The sequence below is a fragment of the Mycteria americana genome, chromosome 4, assembly GCF_035582795.1.
Source record: "Mycteria americana isolate JAX WOST 10 ecotype Jacksonville Zoo and Gardens chromosome 4, USCA_MyAme_1.0, whole genome shotgun sequence".
NCBI classification, from domain to species: Eukaryota; Metazoa; Chordata; class Aves; order Ciconiiformes; family Ciconiidae; genus Mycteria; species Mycteria americana.
In genome coordinates this window covers 77,372,113-77,389,835 of record NC_134368.1, presented here as the reverse complement: position 1 = coordinate 77,389,835, position 17,723 = coordinate 77,372,113, and the positions used below count along the sequence as shown (strand labels likewise).

General features: G+C 38.0%; 1 protein-coding gene across 10 annotated transcripts in view; it reads right to left on the bottom strand.

The window, feature by feature from the left end:
• Positions 1-17,723, bottom strand: part of INPP4B (inositol polyphosphate-4-phosphatase type II B) — a 370,055-nt gene that overhangs the window by 29,660 nt on the left and 322,672 nt on the right. Inside the window, exons 26-27 of one of the 10 annotated variants that reach the window (XM_075500997.1) lie at positions 12,478-12,623; positions 10,118-12,180 (exon numbers count right to left, since the gene is read on the bottom strand). The exons of 5 other annotated variants lie outside the window; for them this stretch is intronic. In XM_075500997.1, coding sequence (XP_075357112.1) covers positions 12,491-12,623 — 133 coding nt within the window. In that variant the 3' untranslated portion in view covers positions 10,118-12,180; positions 12,478-12,490. Of the gene's footprint in view, positions 1-10,117; positions 12,624-13,858; positions 14,034-17,723 lie in introns of those variants that run through there. 4 more of the 10 variants (XM_075500999.1, XM_075500998.1, XM_075500996.1 and 1 more) reach the window with 4 other exon arrangements.

Genomic DNA, 17,723 nt, shown 5'->3' with positions numbered 1-17,723 from the left:
GCTGAGCTTGCTATTCTAGTTTTTAAGTTTTAAGCATGCTGATCAAAAATGCCAACACCTAGGATGCTTAAAGTTTTCCTGATAGATTTGGCTAATTTTCCTAACTTTTGTTCATTTGTTTAATATCTGATTTGAGGTGGAATAAGAATTGGGTTTTTTTCCCCCCAAAAAAAGTATATTAGGTATAAATTCTCCAGTGACCTATGGCCCTATTACAAGTTGAAAATAAGGACTCTAGCAGAAAAACCATAACAGTCGTCCCCCACCCGCAAACCCCCCCAAAACAAACCATACTATCCAAAAGGAAATTTAGGACAAAAATAGAGCACTGAAGAGTGACATACCTTGTGTTCCAATTAATCAATTATTTGCTCGATTAACTGATTTTAAAATTTACGTAAAGACTTCACCAAAATCCTGGGATGTGTTATGTTACAAGTAACATTGTAAGAATGTTATTTACAAAGCACATTTTTTGTTTTCCTGTTGTCAAATTTATTGTTCTATTTGCATTCCATAAGCATAGATAAACTTCACGTTTGTGGATGCACACTTTATTCTTACAGCATGTGTTACTTCAAAACTTTATTGGAGGACCAGGTAAATTTCTACTAAAAAGTAAATGAAGTGTGCACCCACAAATGTGAAGTTTACCTACGTTCATCCTGCCTTGGATGCAAGACGTAAGCCCGAGTTAAAGAAACGGAACAGAAAAGTCAGAACAAAATGTGCTCTATACCTGACAGATAAAACAAATGTGCATTTTGAAGAAGGTAAGTGGCAATTATACCTGACATTTCCTGAACTGCATTTGATTATCCTGCAGAAGATTAGGTGGGTAGTTTCTGATCTTTTTGGCTCATGTTTAGAGTAATTTTGTTACGGGTTGCAGGCTTTGGTTCTCTCACTGGAATCCACATCATAACTTTGCCTTCTTAACAAAGTTTCATGAAAACTCATTTTAAAACACAAATTTTTTGGGCCTTGGAGAAGCAGGTGTTCTACTTAACATAGCCTACATCTGAAAAGGCTAATCTGCCACATTATCCCTATTGTGTAGTAAAATCTGAACTGATTCAAAGAGCCTACATTTTACTGAAGTCCCCTATATTTGCAATTGGCTAGGCATATCAAAAGAAAAGCTGTCATGCAGAATTTTCCCTTGGTGAATCTGATCCCTGATTTGGAGGTGTCATCTAGTAGCTTGACTTGTACATAATATTCACTGGGCCCGCATTTAATTAATTTTTAAAGAGTACTCTATTGAGCAGTTCTGCAAGTGCTCAAAGGGCAAAGCTTGTACAACAGTTCTCCTAACGCAGTTCTCCATCCAGGTTCCCAAGTTATTACACAAACAAGAAACAAAAGCAGGAAACTAGATTATAAAAAATTCTGGCAGAGGAAAACTAGGTACAAAAAGATTCAAGTGGCGTCATATTGCTGATAGTGCTTGAGTTTAATTGAAAGATGGATGATTCAGATTCAGACTCACCAGGGTATCTGTTCAAAGAAGGCACTTCTCATGTATCTGGTTATCTTTTGTAATACCATCCTTTCTGAGAACATGAACTCATACCTGCTTGAGTAGATCATTAATCATTAACTAAAAAGAAGCCAAGAGGGGGTAGAGCAAGACAAAAAGGTCAGGATGTTTAGCAGTCCACAGGATTATGACAGCTTTTACAACGCATGGAGGTGCAATCACAAACCGTGAAAATATTCAAAGATTATTGGATCCACACAGTTCCAGGCCCAGCTAATATGCCACCAGCCTTCTCCCAAACCTACGTCCCTGCATGAGGCACGCAGAGCAATTAGTTAATCTGTGTTTGAGCACGTGATCTCATTTACTGTCATTGCTGAGGCTCCATGACATCAGTGGCCAAGGGCCTTATGCAATCCATCAGCCTTTGGGGGTATTTAAACCCTTGGTGCTCAAACTGGTGCAAGGATCCAAATGTAGGTCTGGCTGCTGCAAGTGGAGCACACCTATGAGAACAAAGATCTGTCTGTAGGCACATCACTAAATAGCACTGAACTACTAGTTTTCTAACTAAAAAAATCTACTAAAGTATAATCACAGCATGATCAATAATCGAAATATTTAAAACATTTTATGATTCTCATCACAGAAAAATTTAAGCAGCATGAAAACCCTAGTCCCAGAGATGTGCATTAGTTGTATAGAAGACACTCTTAAGTAGTAGTCGGCTGGAAAATCGGCTGGAATCCATAATTAGGAAATGTGCCTTTCAGGGCACTAATCATAGTAAAGGATAATTTTGAGTTAGTATCATTGTAATTACAAGACAAACCCATTGACTCGGTCACAGGAGCTTCCCTTCAAAACCTGTCACTTCATAGCAGTCTCTTTCTCCAGACACTTAACAGCTATGGTAACTGGAAGTTGCACTTCGAGCATAGAAATTAGAGTTATCTGTGATGCTGGCTTTGCATAAGTCAGTATCAGGTATGTAGTCTGCTTCATGCTCTTGAACAGAACAATTGGGCATTTTTCTTAACTCTGAAGTTCCCCTTTGTGCGAATGGTTATTCTTGTGTGTGTGTGTATGCAGACGGTTAATAACTTGACAGGCATTTTACTGCCTTGGCACTGCTAGAAGTTGTATTTTCTTTTTAATGATGTCCAAACAAATTATCTGTTAAAAATAAACTGCGTGGCAGCACAGTGGGAAACAGAATTTAGCAGGTGGAAGATCAAAAGGAATTAAGTGCCAGAGCTCTGGCCTATGCGCTCGTAAAAATTGATTTGACTTAATAAGTTTAATGCAAAAGGGAATTGCATTGTGTGCACTGCTTTCCTGTTGATTTTTAAAAAGTGTGGGAGCACATCTTCCCTGCTGATGTCCATTAACTATGCCTATGAATACATAAATATAAACTGGGTGCTTCACTTTTTTTTTTTAAACTAACTCTTATCAGCATTTTATAGCTAAGCACACTAACTGGATTCACACAAAAAAACTGCTAACAGCTGCTACTTTCCACTCATATGAAATGCTCAATTCTTTTTCCCATATTGATATTGAAAAAGGAAATGCCCTGATTTTTTTTTTAAATAACCCTCTGTTTCAACAAAGCGTGGAGGTGGTGTATCATAAGAAGGTAAAGGTAGCCATTAAAAGTCCTGTTTAATATTACTTAATGGTATTTTTTGAGGTTTGGATTTTGGTTTTTTTTTTTCAGGGTGAAAATTAGCTTGGTTTGGATCAAACATTCTGTGGAACAGTGCAAATATCTAACTTATCTAAACAAGCAAGTACTTTCTGTTTATATTAGGTCTTGTAATCAACCTCTAAAAGGTCTTTTAATCTTTGGATGTAAAATCCAGAGACACAATGCTTATCTATCGTAAAAAAGACTGCCTTGATGCATTCTTGCACTCACTTCTTACCTTCTCAGTTAAGCACTGTCTTGGTCCCTTGCTTTTGCAGGAGTGTACGAAGCGGCATGACTATTTTTCTGCAAAATCATTTTGCCTGTATGAGAATGTATGTGCATGATATCTGCTTGGCCAAGCAGCCACGGCTCTTAAACAACCCTGTCATTTGTTCAAGGACATTTTTCATATATATGTTGATAAACCGGTAGTCTATTTCCATCATAGCTGCTCCCACAGTCACAAAGCAACAAACTATCCCAACTCCAAGCATATCTGAGGTGAAGACAAAGGTTGAATGCAGTCTAAAATGCAGAGCTTAGGTTAAGAGATGACCTTCCTTATCTGTCCTTAACTAGCTGGAGATCTCTTTGCTCCCCGATTTTATTACATCTGTTTATCTGCCAGGTGTTTGATATACATCCCCTAAACTTAACTCTGAATTCCATCACATAACTATCTAGCCATGCGGTTGCTATACTTAATGAGAATCCAGGTGCCATGGTACACTGTGGGGGTGGGGGGGTGGTTGTGCTTGCCCATTGCTCCCCAACACTGAAGCATCATGCATGGAACTGAGTGGTAAGAAGGCTGGGATTTATTGAGACGTTTCTTTTGGGATTACTGAGTTCCAGTTGAGCCTGGCTGAGAGCTGCCATATTACAGGGCAGGCAGCAGAATTTGGCTGCTGGAAATCAGTCCTGTATGTGTCACACATACATCACATACATCAGTCTCATCTTTGACACAAAGACTCTAAGTTGCCACCTGGAAACAGAACCAAGCCAGGTGACCCAATTTATGAACATCCTTCTGACACACCCTTTGGCACTATTTCCTGATACTCTGGTCTTGTTTGAAAAATACTAAGAGCCAGGCTATGCTATTTCATTAACTTGGGCTTCTCTAGACTTTCCCTTACCATCCGCCGTACCAGAGAGAAACTAAATTAAAATAGAAAATGTTGAGAAGCTACCTTGATTTACCCTACCCTGATTTAAGTAGCACCAGGGAAAACAGAATTATGCTGTTATTTATGTGATGTATTTTTTCCTTTGATCAGTGCCCAAACAGGTTTGAAACCTATGTCTTGCTAACAAAATGAGGCCCCATTCAGATGCTTTTGAATATTTTACTGCACATATCCCTTCTAAAGAGACTGTGTTAAGGGCATATATTTGCTCCTGTGTGCAAGTTCATTAGAGAGTTATCTATTTATTATAATAATTTACAGGAAACTACCATCAACTTTTATGTGTACTAAAAGAGTATTCACAGACCATGACCACGACCAAGCTCTTCTTGTGTGGGGCCTTGTACAAACAAAATTTTTTTGCCATTCATGGTTCTGAACCAAAGTCCAGGAATGTGAGTGCTTCTGAAGCCTCTCTCAAAATCTAGTCCTTGGAGTTAGTTTCTCACCTGAAGTGCCCCATTTCTGATCCTTCGCTTGTGAATAATGACTTCAGGATCAGACCTTAAAAACTTTTATCTGTTTCAAAATATGTCAAGCTTTACACTGAAAGAAAATCTCTAAGGAGTGATATCACCCAAGGGGCAGACTCTGCTGTGGCAATCAGTGCTTACATGTGACAGTTGTTCTAATTCTGTTCAAGTCAGCAGTTTAAACTGCTTTGTCCTGTAAATTACAGCAGTCACAAATTATTCTTGCATGAAAAATGGATATCCATGCCGACTTTGCTGGGGAAAGATAAAACAAATACAGCAGTATTTTTCCCTTGTTCTTATGCCGTTATTCTCACAGCCTTGCACCTGCAGCCCCGTCCTGTTAGGGCAGGCTCTCTGGGGAACTGATTGCCACTGGCACTGAATTCACTCCTTCCTTCCCCCTCTTCCTGCCCCTCAGCTGTAGCCTTTGGTTTTCATTAGAGACTGAAACACACACGCGCACAAAGCCTCACACCCTGTCAGCAGACAGAACTGCCCTGATCGAGGCCCGCTTTGGTCAGTGCCGACAGCGTTATGAGCAGGAACAACGAGCCAAGGCTTGGGCTCCTAGGGGTCCTGGCAGGAATGGCAGACTCAGTCTGGGAAACAGCCCCCAATGAGAGCCGCTGGGAAACATCTTCCCTTCCCCTTTTCTCTCTCTCCTTTTGTTTTTTCCCCAGAAGTAATTTTTACCATTAGAGTCAACATATGCCACCAGGCATACTACAGGCCCTGCTAAAGCTTTGTTCATGCGAACCTATCTTTTGTGCAACACTTCCAATAGCAAAACTGCATTCAACTGCTAGAAATATAACAAGCTCAATTTTTAAATTGATCTTATTTAACTGCCTTTTCCCATCCTAAGGTATATAAAAAATATGCAAATGTATATATAATATGCACATGTATACATATATATACACACATGAAAACAATCTCAGCTACTCTTCAAATTCAACTTCTTATCCCAGTTTACTTAGAAGCAGTTTACATCATCTCCACTAACAATGCCAAAAATCTTCCCTGCAGCAGAGCAAGTGAACATCTCCTTTATGTACTGGGTTAGGACTGTACTTGGACAGCCTACACAGGAATGCAGAGGGTCTGTTTATTTGGGCAAAGCAAGCAGCGTGCAGTCCAGCTTGCATCCAGAACCTTATTGCCCTTAATTCCATTAACAATAGTTGTCACAGAACTACTAAAGACTGCGATCCATACAAGACTCAACACTGAGTGCACAGGAGAGCGCCCGCTGACTTGCCTAGCAGAAGCAGCGTTTGTGTACATATATTCTCAGTGCCAACAATGGACAGCCCAGTGCAGACCACTGCAGACTATGGTTCAGAAACATCAGGTCATACTTGTACTCAAACAGGGCCCAAAGTAACTTTGGAAAGGGAATTGGTGAAAACGTATATCTACTATCATACTCCTCTATCATCTCATTACAGTTGTAGGTTCTTTCTCCTTTTCTCTCTTACATTGTCATGAGAAAGAAGTGGTTCCCAGTTGACATGGAAGATAAAATCCGTAAACATACAAAGTGAGACAAAGTATTTTTTAAAGACTGTCACTTTTATTTGTAAGAGACAAAATTCCTAGGCTCAATGCTAACAGCTTTATAACTTATTTCCATAATAACCATTAGTTCCTGGTGCTTTCTAAAGGTTATAAAGAACCTTGCAGGTAATTAACATCTCACTGAATATATCACAGTAAAACAGCTAAACATACTAACACATAAATAGAGAAAGTAAATTATGCAACAAGCTTCTAATCATAGCACTAATAATCCAGAAGGTGAGCCACATTTTATTATTTACTGCAAAAGAAGGTCTATTTGCTACATTTCAGCCAACCATGGAGAACTTACCTTTCATTGTGATAACAGATCATATAATAAATCTAGTTATCAACAACAGCTCAAAAAAAAAAAAAAAAAAAAAAGCACAGAAGCAACCCTTACTTATTTCCCAAGGTCGAGAATCCAGCATTAAGATGGTGACGATAAAGTACCAGCCAAAGCATGTCACGTCGCCTTTTTAATAGTCTTCGGTCTAACGGCCCTCTGTTACACTGAATAACTCTCTACATCACAGTTATGTGAAAGGGGTTTCCTTACGGGTATGTGAACATTTCATTTGTTTTTAATTAGAAAATGCAGGACCCACCTGGTTCTGAGATGAAAGTTGTAGTAAGACTAGGAACAATTAATTTATGGTCATTGCAGACTTTTTACTGTTGTATCAGAGCTTTTCTTAAATACTTGCTCCTAGCAGTGACGAGACCTGTGGGTGGGCTTCCACCGCCTCCTTTAGGAGGGAACCCACTCTCAGCATCATGCACAATCTGCCCTCTGGGCAACATCACCGTAATGAAAATGAAAAATGAATAACAAACAACAAACAAAAAAAGTCAGAAACATAAAAAATAGACATCACATTTATTTAAATAAAAATATACACACAGTGTACAATGGACATGGCTTACAGACAGCAATGAAACAAAAGTGCTAAATCCTGAAATATAAAAAGAGCTGAATTGCTATAGTTGTGCTTCATTTCTCTGAACAAACACACGCTATGGACTGAAGTCCTGTTAATGTTACTTGTACATAGCCCCATGTGCTCCAGAGTGTGAGACAGGAACATTACAAGAAACAGCTACACAAAATGAAAACAAGTACCAAAGTAACTTGGGATTTTAGAAATTTTAAAGTCAGTCCATTCACAAACAAAACCGAAGTGCTGAAAACTTTTAAAGTACTTTGCATGCATGGAAAGAGTACAAAACACCACTGCCAATAGTTAGAGACGTGAGAGCAGTGTGATCCAAATCCCACCACCCCAAACCCCACGGATCCAGGGCGCTCTCTTATCACAGTCAGATTCCTACCATAACTCTTTCTCCCTGTCAGCACGCAAACCCCATGCTTTATGTTTCAGCTCTTTGGAATACATTGGTTCACAAGTATCTTCTATTTTATTTATTCTGAAATATTAAGTTTGTTTATTTGAGCAAATGCAAGTTTTTCATCTTAGATCATGAGTATCACGGTGATATTCATTGCTATATTACTTATTCAGTAGATGCTGTGAGAGAAAAAGCAAATAAATGTTTGAGTGCTGCAGAGTGTAAGCTGAATGCGCAGGCAACACAACAGTCGATGTGTTGTGTGACTAAGGAAAAAGCCAATGTTCTAGAGACTGAAGTCTGGGATTTTTCTTTTTTTTTTTTCTTTTTTGCTTTAAAAAAAGCATTTTTTTTTTTTAAACATGCAATTTACAAGGTAAGTTTGTGTTTTGAAGAACAGTAAATTATTTTAAAGCACTTTGATTGTAAACATCTGCTTTTAAGCTGCAAGTAAGTGAAAAGCAAGATGCAAATTCATGTCTCACGGCATTGCCTGTACAGCACACTTCTTTACAATAAAAAAAAGCATAAATATAGATACCAATGATTTCAAGTTTACAACATAGCCAACTGACACAATATACGTTTAAGACTGTTAACTGATTACATACATTAATTCACGCAAGTAATTTTGCTGCATAGTTTTAAATGCGATTTCTTTCTTTATTACACCGGTTGATGTTCAGTGCATTTTCTGCTTTTCCTAAGTGGACCATAGGATTTCCTGGAACTTGTGTTTAAACTAGAAATAAAAATAAGCTTATTTTCTGAAGCTCATAATAGGCATATTATACAGTGGCCTTCAAAATGATATGTTGTACTTCTTTACACCTAAATTACTAGTGATGATTTAGAATACCATTACATTTTATTTCACTGCAAATAAGTGAATTTTCATCAGGACTGATTGATTTAGACACAGGAAGTGTTTGTTAATTTCCTTATTTCAGTTATGTAATGCCAAAATTCATACAGTACAAAAATTAACATTGCAAAGGACTTCATTAAGGCTCTTTCTCAGTTAATATTTTGTTTCAGCTGTCCTCCTAAATTATTGGTTCTTTATAACACATACATTGCTAGTACTCCATCAAAATACAGTTTCACATAGACAAAAACCAGATAACATAATTAAAAATTTCTGTTTCCTAATTGCTCCATAAAAGCCAAAGTATAAACATTAAAAAGAACGTATTTTAAATTCCCCAAAAGAAGACTTCAGAAAAAAAGACCTGCCTGCTTAATAATGTCAGGCTTATACATGTTATGTATTATAACAGTATTACAATCATCTCTGAGAAAAAATGACTTTAACTTTCCTTCCCTTATTTTTTTAAGCATTTTATACTAGCTCTCTATTTAGACACTAGTCTGTGGTACAAAACCTCCATATAAGCATGTAACGCATTGTACAAATATTCAAAGCTAGAAGCCCTTATTTCAGGATTCCTTGAGGCAGATCCTGATGACCTTATTTCTAGAAATAATATCTTCTGTGGGTAAGACAGGATTTGGCTTTAGATGCCAGATATATTTTCGAATGTTCATCTTCTAGCCCTTGAGACCTGCCCTCCCCTCAAAGCAGATTATTTTATACCTTACAAAAGTTTTAAGAGAGCAGATACGGAACATTTTCTATGAATCTGCCACCAAGATCAGTATGTTTCCCTTAACACGTTGCAAAACAAATGGTCTGGCTTGCTCATAAAAATTAATTTGCTTAATTTTACTCCTCTGACATTCACAGTGAACTACAGGGCTATATACAAGACCTCAGGGATGATTTAACTCCTCTGTTAGGCACTCAAACAATGCGCAGGGCTTGAAGCAGCTTCTACAAAGAGTAAATGTACTCCAAGTAACATAACTATCAACCTGCAGCAAAACCCCCTTTGTTTCTTCACAAAAGGCAAACCAGAAAAACCACCAGTTTTGAATCCATGCTTAGCTGACAACTCAGTTTTGATGACACGGCCTTTGCCTATATGGACTGCAGTAGCCCACGGCAGGCAATGACCAAACAAGGAAACCTTTGAGCCTGTTTCAGTACTGAAGCAACGAGGCTCTCCTAGGAGATCTGGAACCACGTCAGCAGGTTTTACAAGGGTCTTGTGACCTACAAAAAGATGTTCCAATCAAAAAATTGGCTTGAAAAAGTTCAGCCTTATTTAGCACAAAACCCAGCCTACACTTCTGTAACGGCCCAAGCCCAATGAAGTTTCACTGCAGTGGGTTTTTGGTTTTTTCTTAATTATCTTTAACAAATAACCAATTATTGAATTTCACAAGAACATACTGGGAGTGGCTGTAAAACAAAAAGGACAGTAATCCAATGCCTTCTTTTTCTCCCCTCCCACCCCCCCTCCAAAAACTTGGCTTCAATGTGGAAAACATCTTAAATATAAAAGTAACATGATAGTCACAATGGCAATTTAGAACCCAAGTGGGACTAAAATGCTGAGGTGAGATCTTGAAAGACTATTTTCCTGATAAGAAGGAAATCGATAGAATTTCGTATTTTGAACTTGACAGAATGCCCGCGGGACTAAGATAAAGAACTGTAGGAACCTATAGTACCCACCAGTGAATACCACCCCCATACAGACTTTTACAGATTGTTTCAGAATTACTGTAGGAAGGCCAGCATTCACTATTGTACATCTGTGGGATTATTTCAGAGGTGCATGAGGAATTATCACTATTTCTAAACTGTACATGTAGGGGTTTTTTAAGCTAATAATAAACGTGGCAGATAGTGAGGGCTAGTGCTGCAGTGTGACAGAACAAAACATTACTTTCCTAGGAAGATTTATGTTCCATAAATCCACAAAAAAAGTTTTGTACACATCAGCTATGTTATAGTTAAAGACCCAAACACAAATTTATGCACATGTCCACTCCCCCAATGAGTAGTGCCCATTTCTACTGGTACATGACAGGAAAAAATCAAGGCATTATATTCTCATCTGTCTGAGCTTATCTGTGATGCAATGCCAACTCTTCTGACATCTATCGTTGAAGTAATACATTCCAGAAGAACAAAGAAGTCATTCATGATAGCACATTATATAATAGAAATAAACAACAAATGCACCAAAACACTATTTAAATGACCTACTTTACTTTGGAAAAAAGTTCCAATTAGTTAGGTAAATATATTGTATAGGTGAATTCCTGGCTTCACTGAAGTCAATGAATATTGGAACGAGGATCTCCTCCTGATGTTCTCCTACAAGCCCCAAAGCCCGATCTTGCAAATATACAAGATGGGTTTAATTTTATTCACACAATAGATAATTTCCATGTAATTACCCAATTAGAGTTTATAGAATCAGGCTCTTCAATATGTATTTTTACTAGTATAGTTACAGATGTATACCCAGTAATGGGCATTAGTGGATTAAAAAGAACAAATTATAACTCATGGTTCATCAAGATTTCTTTGACTTCCATAGGAGCAAGCAAACATTAACTTCTTTGTCCATGGCAATTACAATTTCCTACAGATGCTCAAATTCCCAGTGCAGTTTCATTAGGATAAAATTCTCACACTTCTGCTCTAGATATTTTTTTCTCAAAATGAATGCATTACATAAAGGTCAGTAACCAGTGAATATTTGGGGTTTTTTAATTGTATTTCTCTCTGGGAGGCAGAAGGCGGCAATAAATAGATACAATTAGAAAACACAAATGTTCTTTGCAAGACAAATTTCAGGACTAACACATGCTGGCAGAAGCATTAACATTCATTTCTAAAGCTGATAGTTCTTCATCCTAGACTGTCTACATGCAGCATTACAAATTTGATATAAATCAGCTGCAGTGGCTAACTGGTCCTAGTGCAGCAGGTTATTCATAATTATAACATTTATCTTAGGCTCTGTAAAAACACACATGTTTTTATAGCCTAAAGATACATTAGCTCCTGTATATACAACTCATTTTCCCTACCACTACAGAAAATTTAGTTTTAAAGGTTTACAGTAAATGGGAACATGATAGGTCAAATTCAGGTCACCTTACTTGAAGAATTAATCCCCCTGATTTCAATGTGATTTATGTGAAAGTGAAATAAATGGTATTTGGCTCTGGTACAGAAAGCCAAGAATGATACATCAAAATGAACTGCAAGGAATCAGAATGGAATTACTGAAATTACAGGCTGTAATTATTAAACACATATTATGAAGTTACCATGCTTATGTAAAGAAGCTAAATGTAATTACCAAAATTATATTTAGTCCAGGTATTAACATTAGTATCTTTCATAAACACTTCTGTGAAGGATTTAATCATTAGTGATCTTGGTGCTTGCTGGTTCCAGAAAACACTATTTCCAGTAGAAGAGGCTCCTTAAATCAAATCTCAGGTTTTGGTTCAGAGTCAGAATGCCACCTTCCAGATTGCTAACCTCAGTTCCTATAGCAAATGACATTTCCCTTTTTAATCTTTGATCAAACGACCCAAAAAACTCTGGCTTATGAGTCATACTAAGCTTCAACTTCACAAAGAAAAGTTGAATATATTTGGTTTTGAGAATATTCAGTCCATTGCTTTTTCATGATTTTATTTCATAATGACTAACTGGAGTTATTTTAATGTAAAATTAGAAAACCTCATAAAAATAACACCTCAACTGGTTACACATTCCCAATTAATAAGTCATAAACAGTGACTTTATATTCACTAATTAGCGTGATGTATGTTCCTGATTACATTTTTGTTAAACTTAGGTGTCAGCTTTTCCATATGTCCCTTCTGGAGGTCTGTAGTACTTTGGGAAAGCCATCAGCTGTATCATGTTGAATGCATACTTTCTGCATTTGACATTCTTCAGTACATTCTCTATGCGGCATCCTTCTCTAGTGAAAGGGGGAAAAAGTACAACTTCATGAAACACAGAATAAATAAATATGCTTTATTTGTTCATTGCAGAGTTTCAGCAACAGTTGAAGTAAAAATAACAAAGATTCAACTCTACATTTTTGTTTTCCACAAGTGATGATACATCTTACAAAATTAAATCCAAGGCCAGGCCCAGTACAGTTATTGCCCTCAGAAATAGGTGATAAGATTTCGTCCCCCAGTATATTTGCCCTTGAGGTTTGAAGTTTAGTAAAAAAAATTTAAATACTTTAATGATACATTTTGTTCTAATTCCAGAAATATATTTGCCTTTTAAATCTTCTCATACTTTTTGCAAATTGTTTACTACATATGTGAGAGTACACTTTGCCCTAAAAATGCGTATTCTAGGAATAAGGCATTTTATTAAGTCTGGCCCTAGAGATTTCTGAAGGAAAGTTTCATCTCTGCTTCATTTCCCGTATGTTCAGCTTTGCAATGAAAAAAAAAAAGAAAAAAGAGAGAATGGCTTTTCAAACAGCCCAATCCAACTCTCTGCTTTATAAAGGAAGGACGTTTGTTCACATACAGTACAAAAGTCACAAGTGCCAAAGTGGTGCATCAAGACATAAACAGGACTTTGTTAAAAAGAATATAAAAGTGTCTTGAAAGCAAAAGCAACTAAAGCAACAACTACAAACAGGTTAATTTCTTTACAAAACAGAACTTACTCTATTCCATTTAGTTACTTGACAGAAAAGGGTTAGTTGTAGCAAAGTAATAATCATTTGTTAAACAAAAAAGATCCCATCAGCTAATAACAATGAAAATAACACAATGAAAGTTAAGTCTCACAAACCACCGCCCTGTAGTATTTGTCTAAGGGTTAGTTTGTGTTGTGCAAATTCATTTTAAATTTTTTTTTGTCAGACTAATTACTCGGGAAAGAGGGGTTCAAGCATTCAGGATTCCACATTTTCTTGTATACAGTGACAGCATTGTAAGTGGGCTTTCTTTGAGCTAATTACAGTGGGAAAGCTTTACTATGAACAGAAAGAGCAAATCAACTCACTCAATGCATAGTATACTTCTTAGAGTTCAGAAAAAATAACAAAAACATAGTACATTTCAGACATTTGTATCTTAAAGACAAATCCTTGGGGTCTGAGATTGTAGAAATATTACAGCATAATTCCTTTTTCTGAAGTTAGTTTGTTGCTGTTTGTAGAAAAGAAAGGAACACAAGTGAAGTTTATTGATATTTGGCTAATAGCAAAGCAAGACTTAAAATAAGCCACACAACCAGCAAGTGTGAGCTGACAAGCAGCAAGGCGACAGGATAGAAGTGTCGAGAAGTTGGCTTGTTATCAGTTAGACAGCCTGTTTCGGGATCATCCGATTCATTCAGTGCTCCCTGGGTTTGTCTGCTGTTAAACAGGGGAAGTTAGGAACAAATAGAAGAGCATTTAAACAGCAAAGAAAGCCAACATGTAGGTATTTTGACAAAGAGAAACGATATAGCCATTTTGATGAAACAGATTTATGCTAAGTACTTCCAATATATTTATTGTGTTCTACAGCTGACCTGGGAAGCGTGATGACTAGGTGGCTAATATGTTATTAAGCCTGCTAGGTGCCTCAGAGTAGTATTCACAAGTTAACATTAAATAACTTATGAGCTGAACTATACTATCACTAAAATGAACACACACACTGAACAGAAATGAAATAAGGAAGTTAAAAAAATAGTTAAGGAAGCGAAGAAAAAAAAGATCACGAATATGTCACAATGCAACACTAACAAAATAGTGTCTCCATGGTGTTCACAGGTTTTTCAGTCCTGCTTCACTTTCTATCAGGAAATATATAGGCAGAAATAGAAAGGGCACATGCTCTTTTTTGAAAGAATTAACAACTATTCCAAAATAGTTTTAAATGATGGCAAATTGACTTCAAAAATCCATCAGTGCTGGTGACTCAGTTTTGAAGTCAACAGCAGTTCTTTTTATTTAAAGGCTCACACCTACATTCCTGTAAGAAAATTACCTTGTACCTTGTACCTTGTTCAGTCAACTCAGCTAGGAACTAATCTGCTTCCAGCGGAGTTCTCCTGAAACACCCTAAGTTGCGCAGTCACTTTCCTACCAGAGCAGCAGGGATACTTTCAAATCGCTGCCAATCTTTTCTATTATAGTCTTGGTAGCTTCTCTACAAGTAGAATTATGCATACTTCAACTATACCTCTTCAATCTCTCTGAACTTAACTTTATTTGCATACACTCGTGAGTCCTGTTTATGGACTTCCTTTGGGCAGTAAGGACTGCTAAGATTTTTATTTTTCTATTTACTGTGAATACGCGTGGATGAAAAGATAACTCGCCATTTTTCTCTGTGGACTTAAGAATATCCAAATATATCAGATTACAACACAGTGCTTTTTCAGAAGCGCATGTCCCAAGGATGTTGTTTTTCCAAGAAAGAAAATGCTAGCAGACCATAAAGAGGCTGTAGGACAGTAAAGGTAATATCACACAGCCCCAGGTAAAATGAGAAGGGTTCATCGAAAACAGCAGCAGTCACTTTGTCTTACAGAAAGCCTGCCCTTCTGACTTGCGTGTTAAAAGGCAATGTTGAGTTTCTTGAGCTTGGATTGCAAGAGAGGTGCAAGAACATTTACAGGTGGGATCCTGGGAAAGGGGCTGATCTAAACCATTCCTTCCACAATTTCCCTTTTAAAGAAGCCTTCCATAATAAGTTCTTAATTTCTTTCTTTGCGTTGAACATTCTATCTGTATGTTACACTAATAAAGAGGACAACCCACAATATTTTAAATAGCAAAATAAAAGATAAAAAATAAAATCCCCAATATTTGAATCTAGGCCAAAGCAATTACTGGTGTCAGTATGTCTGCTGCTTTTGGTCTACAGTTTTCAAGTGTCTGTGGATAGAACTTGGACAGAAGTCAAAGAGTATTTTAGACAAAATCCTCTCAGAAACTGTCAAGGAACAAAGCTAACTGTATGCTATGCCTGACTTTGCCAACACTGTGGCTTACTGTCCTGGTTTCAGCTGGGATAGAGTTAATTTTCTTCCTAGTAGCTGGTATAGTGCTGTCTTTTGGAGTTAGGATGAGAATAATGTTGATAGCACACTGATGTTTTAGTTGTTGCTAAGTGGTGCTTACACTGGTCAAGGACTTTTCGGCTTCCCCTGCTCTGCCGGGCGCACAAGAAGCTGGGAGGGGGCACAGCCAAACTGGCCCAAGGGCTATTCCATACCATATGGCGTCATGCTCAGTACAGAAGCCGGGGGGAGTTGGCTGGGGGGCAGCGATCACTGCCTGGGGACGGGCTGGGCGTTGGTCAGCGGGTGGTGAGCATTTCTTTTTTGTTTTCCCTGGGTTTTGCTCCTCTCTTTCTCTCTCGTTATTTTCCTTTTCATTACCATTTATTATTATTATTGTTATTATTATTATTTTATTTCAATTATTAAACTGTTCTTATCTCAGCCCATGAGTTTTCTTACTTGTGCTTTTCCGATTCTGTCCCCCAGCCCCCTGGGAGGGGGGAGGGTGAGCGAGCGGCTGTGTGGGGCTTAGCTGCCGACTGGGGTTAAACCACAACACTTACACTGAAATAAATAATTCTGTGTTCTGTATCAGACCACTCCAGTTAACGCCTCTGTCCTAGGGTCCACCCCCAGAACTTCCTTCCTCTTCTTCTCACAGTGATAACGTTACCATTTGTGATCAGCTGTGAGGACTAAATGCATTGCTCTTTGTTAATTTTCTCTTTTATCATGTATTTCTACATACTTTTAAAAACATGCTGCTTGCTGTTTTTCCTTTTCCTTTCTTAATCTCTACAGGATCCCACAAGTCTGCCTCTTTGACCCTTTTGCACTATGCCCTCACCCGTTTTCTACTCTTCAAGGTGAGCCTGCTGGTTTCAGCTTACCCCTGTTATGCCCACAATTGAGAGCTGTAGCTCAACCCTCATAGTCCCATCTATTCCTTCCCAGTCACAGAGCCAGGTGCTTTTGGACTCTCCTTCTGGGTGTCTTCCATCACAGACTTCATGTGTGCGCCTATGGCAGAGCGGATGCAGAGACCAAACTCTTTTTTTCTCTGAAAAGATCCATCTGGGCAGCAATAAAGTTCAGCGTTCAGTAAGTTTGCACAGCCACTGCATTAGCCACTGCTAGGTACTTCATTCTGGAGAGCCTTAGCTTCGCACGCCAATAGCTTATTCTAAGCAGGCTGAGTTACACGCTTGCAGGTTGCCCCTACAGGGACGAACCCTCCTACTTCTGTGGTGTGCCTTGTTCTGTTTTGCTCCATATCTCATTGGCAGTGTGACTGTCTTTTATCTATGTTGCTACAAGTCCCATTAGCATCGCTGAGATTTATGCAGATGTAATGATGGAAATACAGATAAAAGCCATTTGTTCTATTTTTTTTTTTTCCAATAGAAAAGCCTACAGTACATTTGTTCTTTGATATGCTGAAAAGAATGATCAATGTCTTTCAATATAAAAAGTCCTATCTTCCCCCCAGGAAAACCACAGTGAACAGCTGATGCACAGGGACTTCTGTTCCACAAATTAGTCACATCATTTCATGCATGATTCAATACGACATCCTCAAAATAGAGCAAGAGGATCCAACTCCATTATTAGCTACCTAAGAACAGGCTGAGCGGAATACCTAAACATGTTTTTAATTTAAGACGAATATTTGATCACGGTCAGATGCCTTGCTAAGCTCTGCTAATATTTTTCAATGCACTGCAGTGACAGTGTCTTCTAACACATCTTAAAGTGTTCTCCGCAGTGACTAATGTATCTAGTTAAACAAAGCGAGGCCCTACGCGCAGCTGTCAGCAACATGACAACACTGCTTCCCCCGGCTCATCAAAACCTGTAGAAGTTTTACTGCAAACAGCATGAATTCAGCTGGTGCCATGTCAGCTGGATTTATTTGGCTTCTGACTGACGCAGCACAACCAGAACAGAGTGGTATCTGACCCTATTATGGTGTGAAGGTATAGCCATAGTTTTGGATGTTCTCTCCATCACAAACCATACTCTAACAGCTCTGAACTCACACCAAAGGGAA